The sequence below is a fragment of the Silurus aristotelis genome (assembly GCF_946808225.1).
Source record: "Silurus aristotelis genome assembly, chromosome: 1".
Taxonomy (NCBI): Eukaryota; Metazoa; Chordata; class Actinopteri; order Siluriformes; family Siluridae; genus Silurus; species Silurus aristotelis.
Genome location: NC_139574.1, coordinates 21,049,041 through 21,069,503, shown reverse-complemented (window position 1 = coordinate 21,069,503; position 20,463 = coordinate 21,049,041). Strand labels below are relative to the sequence as shown.

Here is a 20,463-nt window from a genome sequence, read left to right as displayed (position 1 = left end):
TTATAGTACGAACAAACGGAGATACGAGCGACCTCGCTCGCAAAATTATTTTTATTTCACGAGAAATCTTAAAAAATGTCTCCCAAGAAAATCAGCGATGGTGCTGTGAAAACGAAAGTAAATAGAATTAACATGGAAACCGAGGAGTTTATGAGCGTGGTGTGTGTTTCACACTCGCAGTCAACCACTATCACATGAGTAAGTGTTAAATTATGTTCACATTACGGTCATTTTCGGTGTATTTGTTTGTTAAAATAGGCTACAAATACTTTTTAAATGCAGAAATAAGCGATTGAATGAGGTCTCGGAACGGATTAAATCACTTTTACATTCATTCTTATGGGGAAAATCAGTTCGAACGTATGAGCAAATGGACCTAGGAGCAATTTTCAAGAACGAATTTTGCTCGTACAACGGGGTTTTACTGTACATGGTTTACTCAATTTGCTGGAATTTATTGTTGAAAAAAAATTATCTAAAATTCGCCTCTTTGCAGCACATCCTGGAGTTGCTGTTATGGCAAAAGGTCTGTGAGCTCGAGCTTGATTGGAAACTGGCTTACTTTATGTAAACAGGATTAGACCATGGCTTTATAAGTGGAGATGATACAGGAAGTCTGTCACAGCCTTGTGGTGCAAAAACACCACAGAGCTTACACAACAACTTACTTTTGGAAAGATATACCGTATTTTTCGGACTATAAGCCGCTACTTTTTTACCACGTTTTGAACCCAGCGGCTTAAACAACGAAGCGGCTAATATATGGATTTTTCCTGGGGTTTTCCCGGTTTCACAAACTTCAAGCCAAAAAACTGAGCGACATAACATTAGACCAATAAAATTTCCGAACGGAAACGAAAAAAAAAAACGCACCTCACCTGTGTTCTGAGCTGCACGGCTTCGGGAGAAAAAACTTCCACCGGTGGCGCACGACGATGACAAAAGATAAACTCCCCAGAGAAATACAGTGGTACCCTGACCTACGAGTTTAATTCATTCCGTGGACTAGCTCGTATCTCAATTTGCTCGCACATCAAATCAGTTTTCCATATAGAAAATACTTAAAATGGCATTAATCCGTTCCAACCCTCAAAATGACACCCCGTTTCATGTTATTAAATTGGAAAATACATTTCTAAATAACAAATCTTGTATAAAAACATAATAGAAAGAGTATGTAAAGATATAATAAGGTTTTATTCAGTGTATTTTCCTTGGAGATGAGACGACTTGAGCTAACGAAAACGCGGGTGGTGTGTGTGTGTGTGTGTGTGTGTGTGGAGGGGGGGTAGAGGCGATAAGCGGAGGCGGAGGGAAAACTCGTTTTTTACTATCACTCCTGTACACTACGTATACCTAAACTTTACATTTTTTTACTTTTTCTTCTTTGCTTATCTTAATTTTCGTCACAATCTTCGCTTTCTGGCTTCGCTTCATCATCTAGCAGCGGCGTCTCGAACTCGTACCTCAATTTTTTGCTCTCGTAACAAAGAAAAAGAAAAACGACCGAGTGACCGCTCATACCTCGGAAAACTCATACATTAATGCACTCGTAGGTCAAGGTACCACTGTAGTTGTGAAAGGAAGGAGGAAGACAGTAAACAATGACTTACTTGGTCGGCTACTGTTTAGATACAAGCCGTTGTAGCGCGTTAAATCTGGGTCAAGGGATAGCTCACTAAAGCTCCAGTTGCAACAGAAATCATATAAGCACAGACAGGTTTGCAAAACTCTTGCTTTTTTATTTTTCTTGGCAACAGCGTTATGGGTTAGTCAAAGAAACTAAGAAATGAGCATCAGAAAATAATAAGGACATAATCCTCAGTCTTACAGACACGCAGTAATAGCGGGAGAATGCAGTGGCAGGCTATCTCCAAAATACCGCTATGCTCCTAATAGAAGCGCAACATATTGCATTTAGTGTCTTTAAAGCCTGTGTAAAGTTCATTAGTTTCAGTGTAGACACTGCGGCTTATAGACAGGTGCGGCTTATTTACGTTAAAAATTAAAATCTTTGTCAAATTCAGTGGGTGCGTCTTATATAAGGTGCGCTTTATAATCTGGAATTTACGGTAGAAGTTGTTTTTTGTCCAAGCCTTTATTGACATACATATGATAATGCATATAAACAAAAAAATATATAATAATACTAATAATTAATACAAAAAAGAAAATAATATTAAACTCAGACATGACCATAATTACCTGAAAGATGAAATATGCTTTCACCAGTCACAGTAAAAGGATGGTGAGGTAGGTTTAAATATTTTGTCTATACATATTTTTTTCCTTTTTTTTTTATTTATTATTTTTTTTTAAATCAAGCCTGTTAGCTTGTTGCGTTTCTCCGTTCTGTTCTATTTTATAGCATTTGTCTACTACAACAGTTAACTTATCTATTTTCAAATGTAATTTACTGCGGCTTCAAATGCTTGTTTTTAATGTTTGCATATTCATGCATATATCACTTAATTATTATACACAATTACATTTATAATATATATTATATATCTTCACAATTGAACAAAATGTCTATTTTTTTAAACAATGTGTTATATTTTATATAGATTTTTTAAGCATGGTAGTCAACTTGCCCTCTGCAAAATACAAGACAAAAAAAATTGCTTCACCTTATATACTCAATGCTGTTTTTTTTTGTTGCATGTCCTGCATGTACACCACTAACTATAGGCTTTAAAAGGTCTAAATTAATGATAGTTAAACTCAATATGTTGCCTTTGTACATTTGAATACATATACCCTGAATTAGTTGATATAAACAATGCCAAATATCAGTTGAAGAATGCAATAAACCAAGTGTTAAATGGTATTGGTTATGGTATTTTAAATTGTTTGTTTCCAAAAATGGTTATTTTCAGTTTCTTCTCTAAGACCTTTTTTTAAAAATAGAAAACTAAAGAAAGACTATTACATCCAACTCTTTAAAAAAAAAAAAAAAAATTTATAGAAGTACAACAAGACAAAAAAGTGAACAAAAGACCTACATGTGAGAAACCCAGAAAATGCAGCACATTGTATTTATTAAGCAACTACATTTGGAAACACATGCACAAGCAGTTATCTGCTAGGTCACAGCTTCCTTCACAAATAGTGCACCCACTTGCCAGTAAATAATGTAAACAAAGGTAAAATACATTAAATAAAGGTCACTACTACTAACCATGTTTCTTGACGCACTTAAGTTATCATTATAAATCTATTACAACAAATGTGCACACTGATGCAGCACACCAAATCTAAGCTTTAGACTGAGAACTGCACGTTTAAGCGCACAGGTTCAGACTTTTGTCATTGCCAAGTCTTTCAGATTTTAGGCTGCAAAGTATAGTTTCTTGATAGTCCAGTAAGTTTCATGATAATACCCGTGTTAACACTGTCAAATGTCTGTGAAAACTGACTGGCTATAGAAAGCCATGCTTTTTATTGAAACAGGTAATCATTACAATGTACAGATTAGTCATAGAATTGGAAATGCTTATTATTGATATATGGATATATTTTTTTAAAGATATATTTATAAATCACAGCACTTAAAAAAAAATAAATAAAAATAAGTAGGTAGATGTTTTCTTGAAATTCTCATCCTGCCTGATTTTAGTGCATTCCAGATGTAATCTCTCATCTTTTCATCTGACACTTCACCACCAAGCTCCTTCTGGAGGGCTGTCAGCTACACAAGCACCTCCTGCAAAAAATAAATAAGTAAATCAGACATCTTATAACAGAAGATTCTAAAATACATATTTCATATGCTATTATGTTTAGCTTGAAGGTATGCATTTAAACTGGTTAATTTAATTAATTATCTTCTTCATCCTTCTCCATACACCCCCATTCCTCTACATCTGCTTCTTTCAAACCAACTACCTGCATGTCTTCCCTCACCACATCCATAAACCTCCTCCTTGGCCTTCCTCTTTTCCTCCTGCCTGGTGGCTTCACCCTCATCATTCTTCTACCAATATACCCCATGAAATTGTTCATTTCACTTGGTAAATGTGATAAAAGACAAATTTGACATGCTAAAGATGATAACACTAACAGCTTAATTTTTAGTAGAGATGAGGCATAGGCACTAACCCCTAACCTGAGACCTAATTGGTAAATTAGTCAGGATTAAATTAAGCAGAAAATCTAGTAGGAAAAAAGGAAAAAAAAAACACCAAAATAATGAATCAAAGAAACATTCTGAAAATTTCTGAGGTGATACTGCTTCACTCAGTCTAGTACCTGTTTAGCGAGTCCATGTAGGGGTCCAGCCAGACCATTCATGGCTGCACTGAAGGAGAGATATGGGTCTGAAAGGGCACTGCCCACCAAGTGACTGGTGTGGGCACTGACATTGCCACCTACATGGTCACTGAATCAGTGGAGAAAAACACACATGTTGTTTCCATTATTAAATAGTTTTGCTTCTTGCAGTGTGAGGCAAATCTGTGAGAACAATAAAGCAATTTCAGTGTGCAAAGTTATAAGCTGATTTCCATGTTCCAAACTTAGTCTTCTAAATATTTTATCTTCAGGAGAAAATGCTCCTCACGAGTTTTGCTTGGAGCCCGCAAAAGTTCCATGATTTCATAGTAAAATGAAAATAAAGCAAGGGAGTGGCAAAGACAAAGATCTGAAATGTGTGCTTGTGTGACAACATTAATCGTCACACGCTTGTGTGACACCAAAAGTTACTAAATGCTGAAAGCACTCACACAAAAAAAGGAAGTTTTAAACTTTGAATATTTTTCTATTTTCCCTGCAACCAATAAACACCAGTCTTCTACTACTTGTGCAGTTTGTCATTTGGCTTCTGAAAAACACTGTATGCTTACTGTATACAACAGTGGCTTACTTTTTAAACAATAAGTAAAATGTTTATAACCTGTGGATGGTGAGATAGAGTCTCATGAGCTCAGTAAACTGGGGATCATTGTAGCCCAACATGTTAGTGAAATTGTGAGACCAGTCCAGGTTGGAGTCAATGGCTCCAATGCTGCTGCCTTCACGGTACAGGTTGCGGTAGATCTTAGCTGCCACACAAGGAAGCTTGGCAATCAGGTTCATGGAGTCCTCATACACAAACTAAGCCAGAAAACAAATTAAGAGACATTAAGCGAATATAGAACACATAACTTGCCTGGACATTACTTAGCTTCTGCAAATAAACAAACACTTGCCTCCCAGTGATTGCTCTTGTTGACTCTTTCATTCTCTACTCAGTCTTAGCTTTTTACATTACAATGCAAGTGTTTTTTTTTTTCTTATAATTAATAATTATAATTATTGTTACCTCCCAGTACTTGCTCTTATGAACTCCCTCAGAGTATGCGTGCGCAAAATTGCTTTCACTATTTAGAGCAGTGACAGCAGCACTAAACTGGGACACAGGATGCAGGTTGGTTGGAAAGTTATCCAACATTGTGACCACCTGGGAGGGGAGAGCTGCCCTCTTACCCCACTCTTTTGACAACCAGTTCACCTGCCGAGACAATAAGTCAGAGTAAAGACTGCTGAAGAATTTCTAATCAACAGAAGCACAGATATAATAATCAATTATCATCATCATTTCACAGATAATTTAGTGCTCAACGGTTTGGAAAACAATAAATAATCCAGTACAATAATATAACCCCAGAAATATGCCTTTTGCAATTCAGTCACATACCATATCAAGACAAATGAAGAGCCAAGACTGACAAGAACAGCCTTTTTAAAAAGACATTAGGATTGAAAGTTATGCAAACATCTAGTATCACCAAAACACTTTCTATTTAAAAAACAGAATCAGAAATTATCTCAGGTCACTTACTCATGTACTATAGCGTTTGTGTGGTAAATGCATGATCCATGAATGTGTAATTCTGTGCCTTGCTTAAAGTTCTTTCTTTTGCACATATTTAGTTCTAAGATTTTTAGCCATGGGTATATGTTAAATGAAATGGGAGATGGTGCTGATATTTCCTAACCAACTACTTTTCTTGTCACTCAAACTGAAATATGATTCCAAACCAGAGGTGGAGAAGAGCAAAAATACAGAACTTTCTTATCTTTACAGATATTTAATAACTGAAGCAACAAAACAAAAAAAACAAACAAAAAAAAAAAAACGATTTAAAATTTAATTTATTTGTCAAACCACTCTAACATCCCAGATAAAAGACTTTTGTTTCATGCTAATTCATTGTACTTTTTAACATGGTCCTTGCCAATCACAAGATTTAGATTTAAGTTTGTTTGGTCTTGCCCATGGTGGTGGAGAGGTTTGAATGGAAGAGGTTGATTCTGTGACAGGTGTCTTTTATACACATAATGAGTTGATTTTAGGAGTTCTCTTTTAACGTGACAGGACTAATTTGGGTCTGTGGGATTCAGAATTCTTGCTGGTTGGTAGGGGATCAAATACTAATTTTACTCAATCAAATACAAATTACTTTATAAGCTTTTCTTTTTTATTCTGTCTCTCTCTGTTAAAATAAGTCTACAATAAACATTCTAGACTGTTCATTTCTTTGTAAGGGGGTAAACTCACAAAATCAGCAGGGCATCAAATAAGTATTTCCCCCACTGTATGGTAAGAAAATGTTAAAATTCCTTCGTGTTTATTGGGTAATATCTGCTGTATTTAAATATGCTCCATAATCGGTGTAATATTGCAGAGAGTATATCTTTTTATATGTTCCGATCCGATGCTAAGCTACATGCTGCTAACCAAGTATGCAATTACACGCCTGCAGGCTTGTATTATTTTTTACAATGCAACAGACAAGCAAAATAAGATACAGATAAATATACTTTGTAAACAAACTATATGACATTTGTTATTAACTATATGTTGTACATTAAAATACATGAAATTACACATACTATTTGAGATTAATTTATGAATAATCATTTGTTTATTCATTATAAATTATATCTTTAACCTGCAATAAGAAGCAGTATTTATTTATGTGACATAAAAAATTCAAATTAAACAAAACAGTTTTAATTAAAATACATTTTGTTTTTCATTCTGACAGATAGCTGGGAATACTGTACAGAGCCAACACCAGGGAAAGTGCAAGGTGTAATATTTGCAATGAAATGGTTAAAATATTGCCGTCACAGTGTAAGTGTGTTTACTGAAGTGTTACCTCAATTGTTTTGTTTACATTTAGATTTAATAATAATTTATGTGGTCGTTTTAGTAGACAAAAGGAAAAGCTGCACTAAAACTAATTTACTGAAGTGTTTATTTATTTTGTTTAGTTTTTGTTAATACCGTAATTTCTGGACTATTAAGCGCACCCAAATATAAGCCGCACCCACTGAATTTTACAAATATTTTTTATTTTGAACATAAATAAGCCGCACCTGTCTATAAGTTTCAGTGTCTACACTGAAACTAATGAACTTCACACATGCTTTAACAAAAGACAGTGTCTGTTACACGGCGTAACGCAGGGGTCTTCAATCTTTTCCAGGAAGGGCCAGTGTGGGTGCAGGTTTTCATTCCAACCAATCAATGGTCACACCTGATAGTCATTGAAAATGAAGATCATTAGATTTGAACAGGTAGAATTTGGTGTGGACTTGCTTGGTTGGAATAAAAACCTGCACCCACACTGGCCCTTTCTGGAAAAGATTGGAGACCCCTGGTTTAACGGCTGAAATATGTTGTGGCTCCTTTAAGAGCAGAGCGTCATTTTGGGAATAGCCTGCCGCCGCATTTTTTCCGGTATTACTGCATGTCCTTATATGTCCATATTTATGATGGTCTGCGGCCGATTCAGTGGGAGCGCACCCGATTTAATATAAAGTAATTTCATTGGTCTAATGTTACGGGGCTTAGTTTTTTGGCTTGAAGTTTGTGAAACCGGGAAAAACACCAGGTTCAAAGCGTGGGAAAAAAGTAGCGGCTTATAGCCTGGAAAATACAGTATATAATTTTTTGTAGCAGACACTGAAGTTGCAAAAAATGTTGCAAAAATTTTTTTTTATTTGTACAATTCACTTAACTAGTGAATATTTTTGAATGACCTCAGATAATGTGTCATACATATTATGAATTATGTAATAATAATAATAATAATAATAATAATAATAATAATAATAATAATAATAATAATAAATGGTTCACAAATTTTTGTCCGGTCTCTCATTTTCTGTGATTACGTGCATCATATCAGCCAATTGCCCCGATTGCTTTCTGAATATCGGTATCATGTCAGCCATTAAAAATTCCATATAATTCAACCAATAATGCTGACCAGCCACAGTACAGCTTTGTGCTTCAGGCTGGAGCTGATCAACATGGGTATGTGGAATCTATCTACTTTAAGGGCTATAAAATTGGATGACTTAAATGCCCAAGAAATAGCATGGGAGAAATGTCTGTACCTTTGCAAAATGTGTAATGGTTGCCAGTGCTAAATTAGCAAATCTAATTAGCAAACCATTACCTGATCAACAGTGGGCATCTGGCCTATGACCAACAGCCAGAAGAGTCCTTCAGGCAATGGTTCCTCACCACCAACAGACTTTGGCAATAGCTGCTGACACTCTGGAATGCTGTAGCCACGAAAACGAATTCCCTAATAAAAAATAAATAAAAAAATACTCAGTGCTATACACAGTGAGTGGTCAGATTTATCTGGATATGTAACTTTGATGCTGTCAAATATGAATAATAGTTAAAGGAATACAGTGCTAAAGTGGTTAAAGTAGTACTGATGCAAATTAGTCAAAAGATCTATGCATCTAGTTAATGTATTACAAAACATTCCCTTTCTTCATCTGGGTCAAGCACAGAAGTCTCATACACTAGGCCCTTCATACCCCTCATCCCTCCATAAACCTGCAATGCAAATTTGTATATTGACATATTAGACACACTACAAATGTCAGTAGTTCTTGCACAACTGAGCACGTGTACACACATTATAGTGTCTAGTGATCGTATAATTACAAAGACAATAAGCATATTTAAAGTTTTTCTTCTCTTTATATATATCTTTATATCTTCATATATAATAAAAAAGCTCATATATTATAAAGATACAGTTTATAATGTCAAGAGTTTGATGTACAAAATGTCAAGAGTTTGATGTACAAAAAACAGATCTAATCAATACAATATTGCTCATTGTTGTAAATAAGCATATGTCTAAACATCTTAAATATTATTTAACATATTTTAGATATTGCACATCCACAGATACACACAAGTCTACCTGCAGTCTTGCAAAGCTGTTGCAAAACCCTTAGAAAAGTGATACTTACAAAACAATTTGTAATACTTATCATTTAAAATTCTGTTACTGTGACACATGGTGTTCTTACATACCATGCCAATGCATATCACATACACGTGGACTGCTGTATGGGGACTTCATGAGCCATTGAGATATGTTATTGCAAGGTCCTGCAAGAAGTAGATGTCCTTAACAAGGAAACAGTTCACAGATACCATGAGTGCCAGCTGGAGGGGAAGTGGTCAAAGATCAGTTTCCAAATAGAGGGCAGTGCCATTGGGCAGGGCCATTGACCTCAGCTCTGCATCAGTTAGACATAGGAAGAGAGATTTCCCTTTGGAGCAACCTCACAAACATGCCTAATAGCAAGAGATAGTAATCGATGGTCAGCAGTTGGTGGCAGAGAGGGAGGAGATAGAGCCTAAACCATACATACAAAGGCAGGATTTAAACAATCCTGTTTCCTGTGGAGACCATCTCTCACCACCCCAATGCACAGAAATTTTTACAACAGGAATTTTAAGGTTCCGGAATTTTGCCTCTGCCCAAGCACATTAATGTTATAGTACACCACTAGAGATTGACCGATATGGGTTTTTCTCTGGCCAATGCCGATATTTAGAAATCAGTGAAGCCGATGGCCAATATGTGATGTTGATATTTTTTTTGGACGATTTGTTTGGACAATTCCTATTTATTGGCCTAATCTTGCAGCACAATCAGCCAATGGTGATCAATTATCGACCTCTATACACCACAGATACTTCTAGGGGTTTTGATGCACAGCCATATTATTTGCCCGAACACCCAAAAAAAGACAAAAAAACCAACAACAAAAAAACAGGTGATTCAGACATCACAGCTTTGTGACTCAGCCACTTGGTCCTGGTACCCAAGTCCTGGTACCCAAGGCTGAAAAAAATGTTCCACTCTGATTATGCTCATTTGTGACACTTTCTTGAAGGATTGTTCAGAGTCCCAGCAACTTTCCAAAGGCTCATGAAATCTCCACATGGACCATTTTAAACAAGCTTTACAGTCCCTGACAAAAGTCTTGTCGCTTATCTATTTTGTAGAAACACCTGCTATTAACCTGACTTTTAATTAATCAATTGGTGTTAGAAATAGCTCATATGAAAAGCTAAAACCCTCCCAAATGATGTTTAATGCACTGAAATAAATTAGTTTCACTGAAATTTTTTTTATCATTTAATCAAGACAGAAAGGTCAAATTTTGGCAAGACAAAAGTTTTGTCGCCTATACAGAAATTGAACAAATTTACTGCAAATACAAAAATATGTCAGCAAATTAAGTAGTGGTGCTGTGAGATCCAAATTTAATATCTTGTATGACATCCATGAGCTTGAAGGAATGCATCCATGCGGTTTGGCAAGGATTCATACAATTTATTGATGAAGTCATCAGGAATAGCAAAGAAAGCAGTCCTGTATGCCTCCCAGAGTTCATCAATATTCTTTGGTTTCGTCTTCCATGCTTCCTCTTTCAGCCTACCCTACATATGCTCAATGATGTTCATGTCTGGTGACGGGGCTGGCCAATCCTGGAGCATCTTAATCTTCTTCGCCTTGAGGAACTTTGATGTGGAGATGGAAGTATGTGATGGAGCACCATCCTGCTGCAGAATTTGGCCTCTTTTATGGTTGGGAATATAAGAGGGAGCTAAGATTTCTTGGTATTTTAGACTATTGATGTTGCCTTCCACCCTGCAGATCTCTCGCACACCCCTATACTGGATGTAACCCCAGACCATGATTTTTCCACCACCAAACTTCACTGTTTTCTGGGTGAATCTCGGATCCATGCGGGCTCCAGTAGGTGTCCTGCAATATTTGCGGCGGTTGTGGTCTAATTCAACAGAAGATTCATCTGAAAAATCCACCTTCTGCCACTTTTCCAGCGTCCATCCTTTTAGCATGCTGTGGGCCTTGGCAAATGCCACATGGTTTTTCAATTGTCTTTTGTTTAGTGCTGGCTTCTGGGCACTGATTCGAACATGGGGGCCATTTCTAGACAGAATCTGACAAACTGTTCTGGTTGACACAGGTACTTCAGGTGACCAGGTCTCATGGAGCTCTGCTGCAGTGGAAAATGGGCTGGCCTTTTCCACTAGCCAACAAACGGTCCTCCCGAGCAGTTGCGGGGTCTGCCTGACTTGGGATTGTCAAAAACGTCTCCGGGCTCTTAAAATCTTTTTTTATCCTCTGTACTTGATGCTGAGACACATTGAAGGGGTCTGCCACATCAGCAGTGGATCTGGTCTTCAGCCTCTTGATAATCAAAACTTTAGTCTCAGGGTGAATCTTAGGCATGTTTGCAGGGGTCTAGCTGCAGTTGACGTGAAGGTCTAGTGTATTGGGGTTCTTTTTATACACACCTGAGACCTAATTGATCCATTATTAGTCACAGGTGAAGCTCATATGACAAGGCGACAACACTTATGTCTTTGCAAAAATTGACTTAATGGGCTTTATGTGAATATTAGAATACTTTTTGACAGTTTTGTTTTACACTGAAACATTATTACAAAATCTGTTGGGATTAAAATTAGCCATTTCTTGTAAAAAAAAATCTTTATATTAGAAATATATTTCAGCGGCACTTCAGGTCAATTTGTACACAAGCGACAAGACTTTTGTCAGGGACTGTAGTGGCAAATAAAAACTGATAAAGAATACAGATAGTAGTTATGTGTAAACCTTGAAAAAGAGTTGTATTATTTAATTACATTTTTATTTTGCAGATCTGGTTTGCTCTGGTCATGCATTTTCCTGTTCTAAAGGGACAATTATAATTATAATTATAAATATTAATTATTAATAATTTGTTGTACATTTTGTGAACATTCTATTAGGTGAAAGTATTGTGTATTTTGTCATTCTACAAAAGAAAAAAAAGAATTTAAGTTTTTTTTAGGCAGCAGAGATGGAGAGAGGAAAAGAGGATATTATTGTTCCAGGTTGCTCCAACAGGTAGCATCTTTTTTTTTTTTTTTTTTAAACGATGCTTTGAGGGAAATCATGTAAAATAGAAATGTTTTTGTGTTCCAGGAAAAAACTGAATCAGCATGGTTCCATTTCACCTGAGCTCAGAAGAGTTACAAAAGTGTTTGGGTAAGCAAACTGCTCCCTCTAGTGTATATGCACCTGCCTACTGCAGCACCAACAGAAAAGGATTTGTAATACTGGAAAAAAAATTGTTATACAAAAGTATGTATATATATATATATATATATATATATATATATATATATATATATATATATATATATATATATATATATATATAATCTCTGATGGTAGGAATGTATTTCTTTCCCTCTAGATACCATAAATCCTGTGGGTGGCATCCAGATTGGCAGCAGTGAGCCTCATTATCAGAATCTCACTGTGTCCTCTCCAGATGCCCCACATCATGGCTCTGCTTTCATGATTCCTGTGCCACACACTGCCTAAATAGGGACTCAATATGATACATTTTCAGATAAATTGGTAGTTAAAGGTAAAGTTCTGCTTTATTTACTGCATCGGTTGATTAATACTGTCACTGTGTTATGGATCAGATCCTTATTTTGCAATATGTAGAACTTAATATGGACAGCATTTAATATTTTGGCATGTGTTTGTATTTAATTAAGTAAATAATATAATTTGATATAAATGGACATGGTTAATAGTATTTAGCATTGGCTACTACAACCAGTGAATAAATGAGCATTTATGGTGGGGGCTGGGTGTCAAACTACCATACACTGTAAAGACAGACAAGAAAAAAAACATTCCCATGGTACACACTTACCTTTTATTTAGTTAAAGGAAAAGCACATTATCTGTGTTATGTTCATCTACAAGCTCCTAAAAGTCAGTAAATCCCTTGCTGCTGCATGTTACAATATGGCTTTGAAGCTAAGAATAACAACATAAATGCTTTTGGCTTGATGAAGGAGGAAGAAATGACGACTTGGGGGAGGAGGAAACTGAGCTGCTGACATCAGGAGGCTGGTGATGTCATAGTGATGTCAATAGCTTTAATTGTAATTGCACACATAGTCAGTGCAGTCTGAAGACAGACGGAGAAACACATGGCTATAATTAGAGAGGAGACGGAATCGGGTATGTTTTTAAAGATTTTTCTTAATGTTGTAAATGATATGATGTAGTGCCTAAATATTGCACATAATACTTAATGGTATAGCGTGGTGTAACAACAAACAACACAATATGTTAGGCTGCTTACAGTTTTTAGATGAATAAGCTGCTTTTCAATGTTATTCGAATGAAGATATATCACAAAGTAACTCACCAAGACTTGTGTCTTGTCTAACATTTAAAATGTCCAGCTTTGCTACGAGGACTATTTAAAAGTGAAGCATTTTTGAACTTGTTTTGAGACATTTAAATGCCATATTTCTTCCTATATATTAGTATCATATACAAAGTTCTAATGTTCTAAACCTCCGCAATAAGTTACATTACAGAAAGTGCTTCCTTGCCTGTTCGGTTCTGTGTGTAGCCATCCTTTTTTCTTTTCCACTTTTGCCTTTATCAACCCTTTCTGTTCTCGCTCTCTCTCTCTCTCTCACACACACACACACACACACACACACATTCTTTTTCGCTTACACTCTCTCTCTCTCTCTCTCTCTCTCTCTCTCTCTCTCTCTCTCTCTCTCTCTCTCTCTCTCTTCTCTCTTCTCTCACACACACAAATACAAATGGGCAAACATTCTCTCTCGCTCTCGCTCTCTCTCTTTCTTCTCACACAAACACAAATACAAATGGCCAAACATTCTCTCTCGCTCTCTCTCTCTCTCTTACTCTCCCTCTGTGTCTCTCATCCCCCCTTCCTTCCCCCCCACTCCCTGCAACGCTTGAATGCTCAACCCACTCACTGACGTCATCGTGCTTCCTGGAACTGGACGCCAGCAGGGAAATGTAAATGCTGAACAGCAAATAAGGTGTACATTGACGTCAGTACAGAGTCACGCTGTGATTACCGACAGTTCCTTTTGCAAGAGCAAGACATTACAAAATTAATCATCTGTTAAGTAATAAACCGTTGCTGTCTCTGCGAGACAGAGATGTCCACAGAGAAAAGAAAAGAGCCTCAGGGAAATAACTGAGAAAAATCAAGAAAAGGTAAAAGCAACCTTGAATGATTTGTTTTCCACTCTAAACACGAGTGCTTTAACTGTCGTTTGCATATCTGGTGCTAAAGGACAGCTTTGGCTTTTGGAGCTAGTCATAGTTATAACAGGAAGTTGACCACATTTTATTGCTATTCTGCTGAACAGTGTGACTTTCACAGCTTGTTAACAAATCTGAACACAGGCCAGTCTGTGTCCTGGCTGGTTCTCTTACTTTTCTATCACATCATTCTCACATGTGAAGTGAGCGTTTACTCTGAAAGTTGTTGCATGTAAACTTATTGGACAATTCCAGCATAAAACTGAAATGTTACATTTTGTTTGTAATGGTATATAGCAAACTGTTGCCTGGGATTGTATTTCCTACTGTTTTCCTGTTTTCGCAGATAAATAACTGAACTACAATAAACTAGAATGCCCAGCATGTAATAAACCTAAACCTATTCCACTGTGGGTAATCTAAATTGATCAAAAAATGTGGGCCTCTGAGTGAGTCACGTCACTTTGACGTCTTCCTCTGACGTTTCTCACTGACAGAGACAAAACACACCAGTGTTGTGATCACACACTGATAGAATGTGATAGAAATGCAGAGTTTTTTTTGGTCTGAAAGTTGGTATTAGTTTTGGTCTGTAAAACTTAATCTTTGCAGTGGAGCATCAAAAGTAAAATAGGCATGCTCTCTAAAAGTTTTACAGAATTAGCTTCATGACATCAACAGTTATTTTGTTATTAAACAACAACCGTTCATTGAAAAAAATATTTAGTAGTTAGAGGTTCACTACACAAGTCCTGTGTATGAGCTGTTACTGTAAACACTAACATATCAGAATTAGTGCAATAATATTATAATATTAATATGTTCATGTTATAGCTTCAATGACCGATGCTATAATATATAATAATAATATATATAATTTTTATTTTTATTTTTTTTTATTTTTTAGTTTTTTAGTTTACAAACGCTAAAGTGGTCTGTGCACCATGGAAAAATTATGGATATTTAAGTATCAAACCAGAGGATGTTAAAAAAGATTTAAAAGCAGAGTCATTTTGTCTTCTGGCAAAAAACTCAATTCCTTCTGTGTTTATTATAAAACAGAGAGCAGAGAAGGTCTATGCTGGAATAAAAGGGACCCAAATGAGCAAAGTTGAAGTCCGTTGACAAATACTTATGCCACTCATATAACTATTAGAAAGATTACAGTCAAAAAATGTAGAGAATCATTTAACATTGCTTGCTTTTGTGTTGTTGCTAAATTTATTTACTTGGCTTAATGTAATGTTGACAAACTTAGAATTGCTATCTGTTTGCCCCCTGTTGTTTTTATTGCTGATAACACAGATATCACTATGTAACAGTAATGCAAAGAAAATCTGTTGAGTCATTTCTGTAGCTTAAATAATCCTATTGCTCTCTGTACACAAAAAGCAAAGTTGTTACTTATTAGCAGTATCCAGTGTACAGTCTACACCAACCCCACATTCTACTCCCAAATATACACTATAGCCATTGTCATTTAAAATGTTTTCTATACACCTCCAAGATACATAATCAGGAGGGGGATTTCCCCTGTAATCAAACTGGGAAATCTCTCTAGAGAGGCCCCTGTGTCATTCTGAAAGACTTAAGTAGACATGTGTACAGTAGATGCACTGGTTAGAATACATTTATGGTTAAGCACAAGATCAAAGAGCTCCTAGTAAAGATGTCCTCTCTGGACTCTGTCCAACCTTTCAAACACATTGTTTATGAATTGGCATGTTTTTTGGTTTGTTTCTGCTTAAAAATTAGTACTATATTGATGACTATATGTGTCAAGACAGATATTAACTAAATTTAATTATTTATTTAATACCAATAATTAACACTTTAAATATACTGTAAAATACAGGTTCCATATAATGATCAGGGAGTACTTTTTTTACTTTTGTTTTGTACAGTTTTCTTAGTCCATTAATATAAAAAAAAATCTTCACTGCTTATTAACAAGGCAGGGTTTATTAAACTTCGTGACAGATTCATTTTTGATATATTCATGTTTAAATTATATATAGAACATGCTCCTGACTGTAGTTTAATTTGTTTGTGTGTGGGTTACTTTAGCTGCTACTGGAGACGTGTCAGCATATCAGATCTGTTCTACCAACACCAGCCTGGGTGTAGTGATGGCGAGCTCACCAACCCCACTGCACAACTCTCAGCAACTTTGTGAGGATGCCTCACGGAAGAGGGAGATTCGCCTGATGAAGAACAGGTAACGCTCAAGTTCTAGACTTAGCACCAGGTCCAGATACCAGTAGTTCTTAAAATCAAATATGTTATAAAAAAACTGTTTTGAACCTGCCAAGAAGGCTTCGCTTACTCATATTGAGACGGATGAACAATTAAAGCAAAAGATCACACAAAGCTAAATTCAGCCTTCAGAGTCAACTTCCTGACCTCCAACCAGCTTGCTAGAGACCAACGACCGAACCACTGTCAAAATTACTAACAGTTGATGTTTGATGTGTGCATTAACAGAAGGTCTTCATCTGAATCTACATTATACATTCTGCTGCTTCCACATAATTGGCCAATCCTGTTAAATTACCCTCCTGTTAAAACCTGTTAAATTCCTGTGAGAGGCTGGGGTTAATTTTACTTAGAAAATATATTACAACAATTGTTATAAATTGTCTGAGGTGCCTAGAAGTTGCTCTTAAAAAAACGGCATAAAAAAACAAACAAAACAATGCCTCTTTACTGCCTCTTTGGGAAAGTGATTGAAGTGGCTCTTGACATCAAGTTGGATGTGATTATGCTCATTAGAGGGTCTTTGTTATCGCTTCCAGGGAAGCTGCACGGGAATGCCGCCGGAAGAAGAAAGAGTATGTCAAATGTCTTGAGAATCGTGTTGCCGTGCTCGAAAATCAAAACAAGACACTCATCGAAGAACTCAAGGCCTTAAAAGACTTGTATTGTCGCAAAACGGATTAAGAAAGAAACTGTTCGAAATCACACATTGAAGACTTTTCTCTTTACGGATTACTGAATGGATCTGAGCAAAAGCACTTTCTCTTTAGTCACTGCTCACAACTCAAGAAAAACAGGAACAGATTCATTGCTTATGTGGTTTTATATCTTGAAGATTGTGATGAATGCTTAAGAAAATTGTGTGTGTGTGTGTGTGTGTGTGTGTGTGTGTGTGTGTGTGTGTGTGTGTGTGTGTGTGTGTGTGTGTGTGTGTGTGTGTGAGGTGGTTGCTTCACAAAGCTGATTTGCTGCACTGAACCAGTGAATGTGGTATTTTGCCTTTGTCACTTGTGCTTTTTTGCAGGTATGCGGCTAAAAAAAGTTGACGCAGAAAAATGGAGTATGTAAAATGCATAGAAGACCAAGTCTCCATGCTGAAGCTGCAGAACAAAAAACTCAAGGAAATTATAAATATTTTAAAGGAAAATAAAGGGAATTTGTGCTGAGATGTCAAGTTCTGTCTTAACAGTTACTGCCTAATTGCTTATTTATAGATTTCTTTTTTTTTTTTTTCATTATTCTGCATTTTAATCTTCTTCTTTAGTTTTTAAATCTTTGTGATAAAAGAAAAATACCAGCAAATAAATGCTTTCCTGAGTTTTAACAAAAGAAATGTATCATCTATTGATTTATCAATATTTCAGTTTGACTATATAATAAGCTGTTTGTGTTTATTTGAATGTAACTATCTAACACGTATTAGGACTCAATGTTATCAGCCAACTGAATATTGAAGTATACGGAATATTGAATATTTACACAAACATCCCCGGTGCGTACCGTGCGGAGCCCCGCCCCCACCTCGGCTACTCAGACCACATCTATGTCATGCTAATTCCAGCATACAGACCACTTCTAAAGTGCTTTGCATCAATTCTGAAACAGGTGAAAACCTGGCCAGCTGGAGCCACCTCTGCTCTTCTGGATTGTTTTCATTGCACTGACTGAAACATGTTTAGGGAAGCGGCAACCAACAGCGACTCCATCAACTTGGAGGAGCACACGACTTTATTGACCAGCTACATCAACTAGTCCATTGATGACATGACAATCTCCAAGTCCATCACCACACGTTCCAACCAGAAGCCATGGATGACCATAAAGGTGCATATGCAATTAAAGTCTAGAGACTCCGCCTTCAGAGCAGGGGACAAGACGCCTGTAAGAACAGCAAGGGCCAGACTGTCCTATGGAATGCCACTGGAAGAAGAAATAGTATGTCAAATGTCTTGAGAATCGTGTTCCCGTGCTCGAAAATCAAAACAGGACACCCATTGAAGAATTCAAGGCCTTGAAAGATGTGTACTTTTGCAAATCTAAATTAGAATTTTTTTTTCGAAATCATACTTTTTTTTTTTTTTTTTTTTTTTTTTTTTTCTTTTTTACAGATTACTGAATGGATCTGAGCAAAAGCACTTTCTCTTTAGTCACTGCTCACAACTCAAGAAAAACAGGCACAGATGCATTGCTTCTATAGTTTTATATCTTGAAGTTGTGAAGACCGCTTAAGAAAATTGTGTGTGTGTGTGTGTGTGTGTGTGTGTGTGTGTGTGTGTGTGTGTGTGTGTGTGTGTGTGTGTGTGTGTGTGTGTGTGTGTGTGTGTGTGTGTGTAAGGTGGTTGTCTTACAGAGCTGATTTGCTGCACTGAACTAGTGAATGTGGTATTTTGCCTTTGTCACTTGTGCTTTTTTGCAGGTATGCGTCTAAAGAAAGTCGACACAGAAAAAATGAGTATGTAAAATGCATAGAAGACCAAGCCGCCTTGCTGAAGCTGCAGAACAAAGAAACTTAAAGAAATTATAAATATCTTAAAGGATATTAAAGGGAATTTGTGCTGAGATGTCAAGTTCTGTCTTAACAGTTACTACCTAATTGCTTGTTTATACTTTTTCTTTTCCTTTTTTTTTTTTTTCATTTTCTTGTTTTAGTTTTTATATCTTTGTGATAAAAGAAATACACCAGCAAATGTTCTGATTTTCTGAGTTTTAACAAAAGAACTGTATTATCTATTATTAATATTTCAGTTTGACTATATGATACAGAATGTGTATATTTGATTGTAACTATCTAACAGATGTATTCGAACTGAATGTCATCAGCCAACTAAATATTGAAGTGATGTTGGGTTTATGTAGTAAATTTCAATCCAGAATAAATATATTTTTGACACTTATCTTTTTCTGATTTGTTTTAAAAGTCTTTTGTGTGTGTGTGTGTGTGTGTGTGTGTGTGTGTGTGTGTGTGTGTGTGTGTGTGTGTGTGTGTGTGTGTGTGTGTGTGTGTGAGAGAGAGATGTACAGTTTTGATACCTTAAACATTATTGATTGAGATGCCATTCTATTACTGAGTTCAGAATACATAAATTTATCATTGCCATTCTAATGTGTATTGGAAGAAACCAACATGGACATGTGGAGAAGAAACTAACATGAACATGTGGATAAGAAACCCCAAATATACCATAGTATGAGATTAGGATTGATGCTGTGGGTTAATCTTTGGATGTGTTTTGGTTCCAAAATGTATACAGCAGCACGCAGCGGCCTCCTCGGATACAAAATTGTGTTTTTCGCGTTTTTAGCCGGACTTTTCCAAGTATATTTACACCAAAGACAGTTGTGATATTTTATACGACTGCCAGATGCTGTACAGAAAGCACGCAGCCACCAATCTGCATGATGACGTACTCGATAAGCCCGGGGGGGGGGGGCGAGAAAGGGGAAGGGGGGGGGGGGGGGGGGGGGCACGAGAAAGGGGAAGTCCGTGCTTGGCTACAAACAAACCCTAACCGGCTGACTTTCATGTCCGCTCCCTGGACAATAAACTGGACTACTCCGATTCCAGCAGACCACACGGCCATAGTTTAAAGACTGCAGCGGCTTTGTTTTCACGGAGAATGCAGCTACGTGCGGTAAGGCTCGCGGTGGTGGCGTGTGTGTTTACATCAACACGGAATTATGCAAGAACTCTGTGCTTGTTTCCAGCTACTGCTCGTCGCTACTGCAGTTCGTAAGACGCAGGCCATTTTATTTAACA

At 36.6% G+C, this 20,463-nt stretch overlaps 2 protein-coding genes across 2 annotated transcripts; one reads left to right on the top strand and one right to left on the bottom strand.

The window, feature by feature from the left end:
- Positions 1-2,258: 2,258 nt before the first annotated feature.
- LOC310732078 (citrate synthase, mitochondrial-like) lies at positions 2,259-13,858 on the bottom strand. Its single transcript, XM_083552318.1, has 7 exons — positions 13,567-13,858; positions 8,785-8,848; positions 8,454-8,587; positions 5,303-5,491; positions 4,895-5,094; positions 4,252-4,381; positions 2,259-3,706 (listed from the first exon to the last, which is right to left on the bottom strand). Exons 1-7 carry the CDS (start codon positions 13,588-13,590, stop codon positions 3,692-3,694), a joined length of 756 nt encoding a protein of 251 aa, XP_083408444.1. The 5' UTR covers positions 13,591-13,858; the 3' UTR covers positions 2,259-3,691.
- On the top strand, positions 13,137-19,600 carry cremb (cAMP responsive element modulator b). Its single transcript, XM_083552527.1, has 3 exons — positions 13,137-13,376; positions 16,518-16,668; positions 17,246-19,600. The coding sequence occupies exons 1-3, from the start codon at positions 13,346-13,348 to the stop codon at positions 17,388-17,390; spliced, it is 327 nt and encodes a 108-aa protein (XP_083408653.1). The 5' UTR covers positions 13,137-13,345; the 3' UTR covers positions 17,391-19,600.
- The last annotated feature ends 863 nt before the right edge of the window (positions 19,601-20,463 follow it).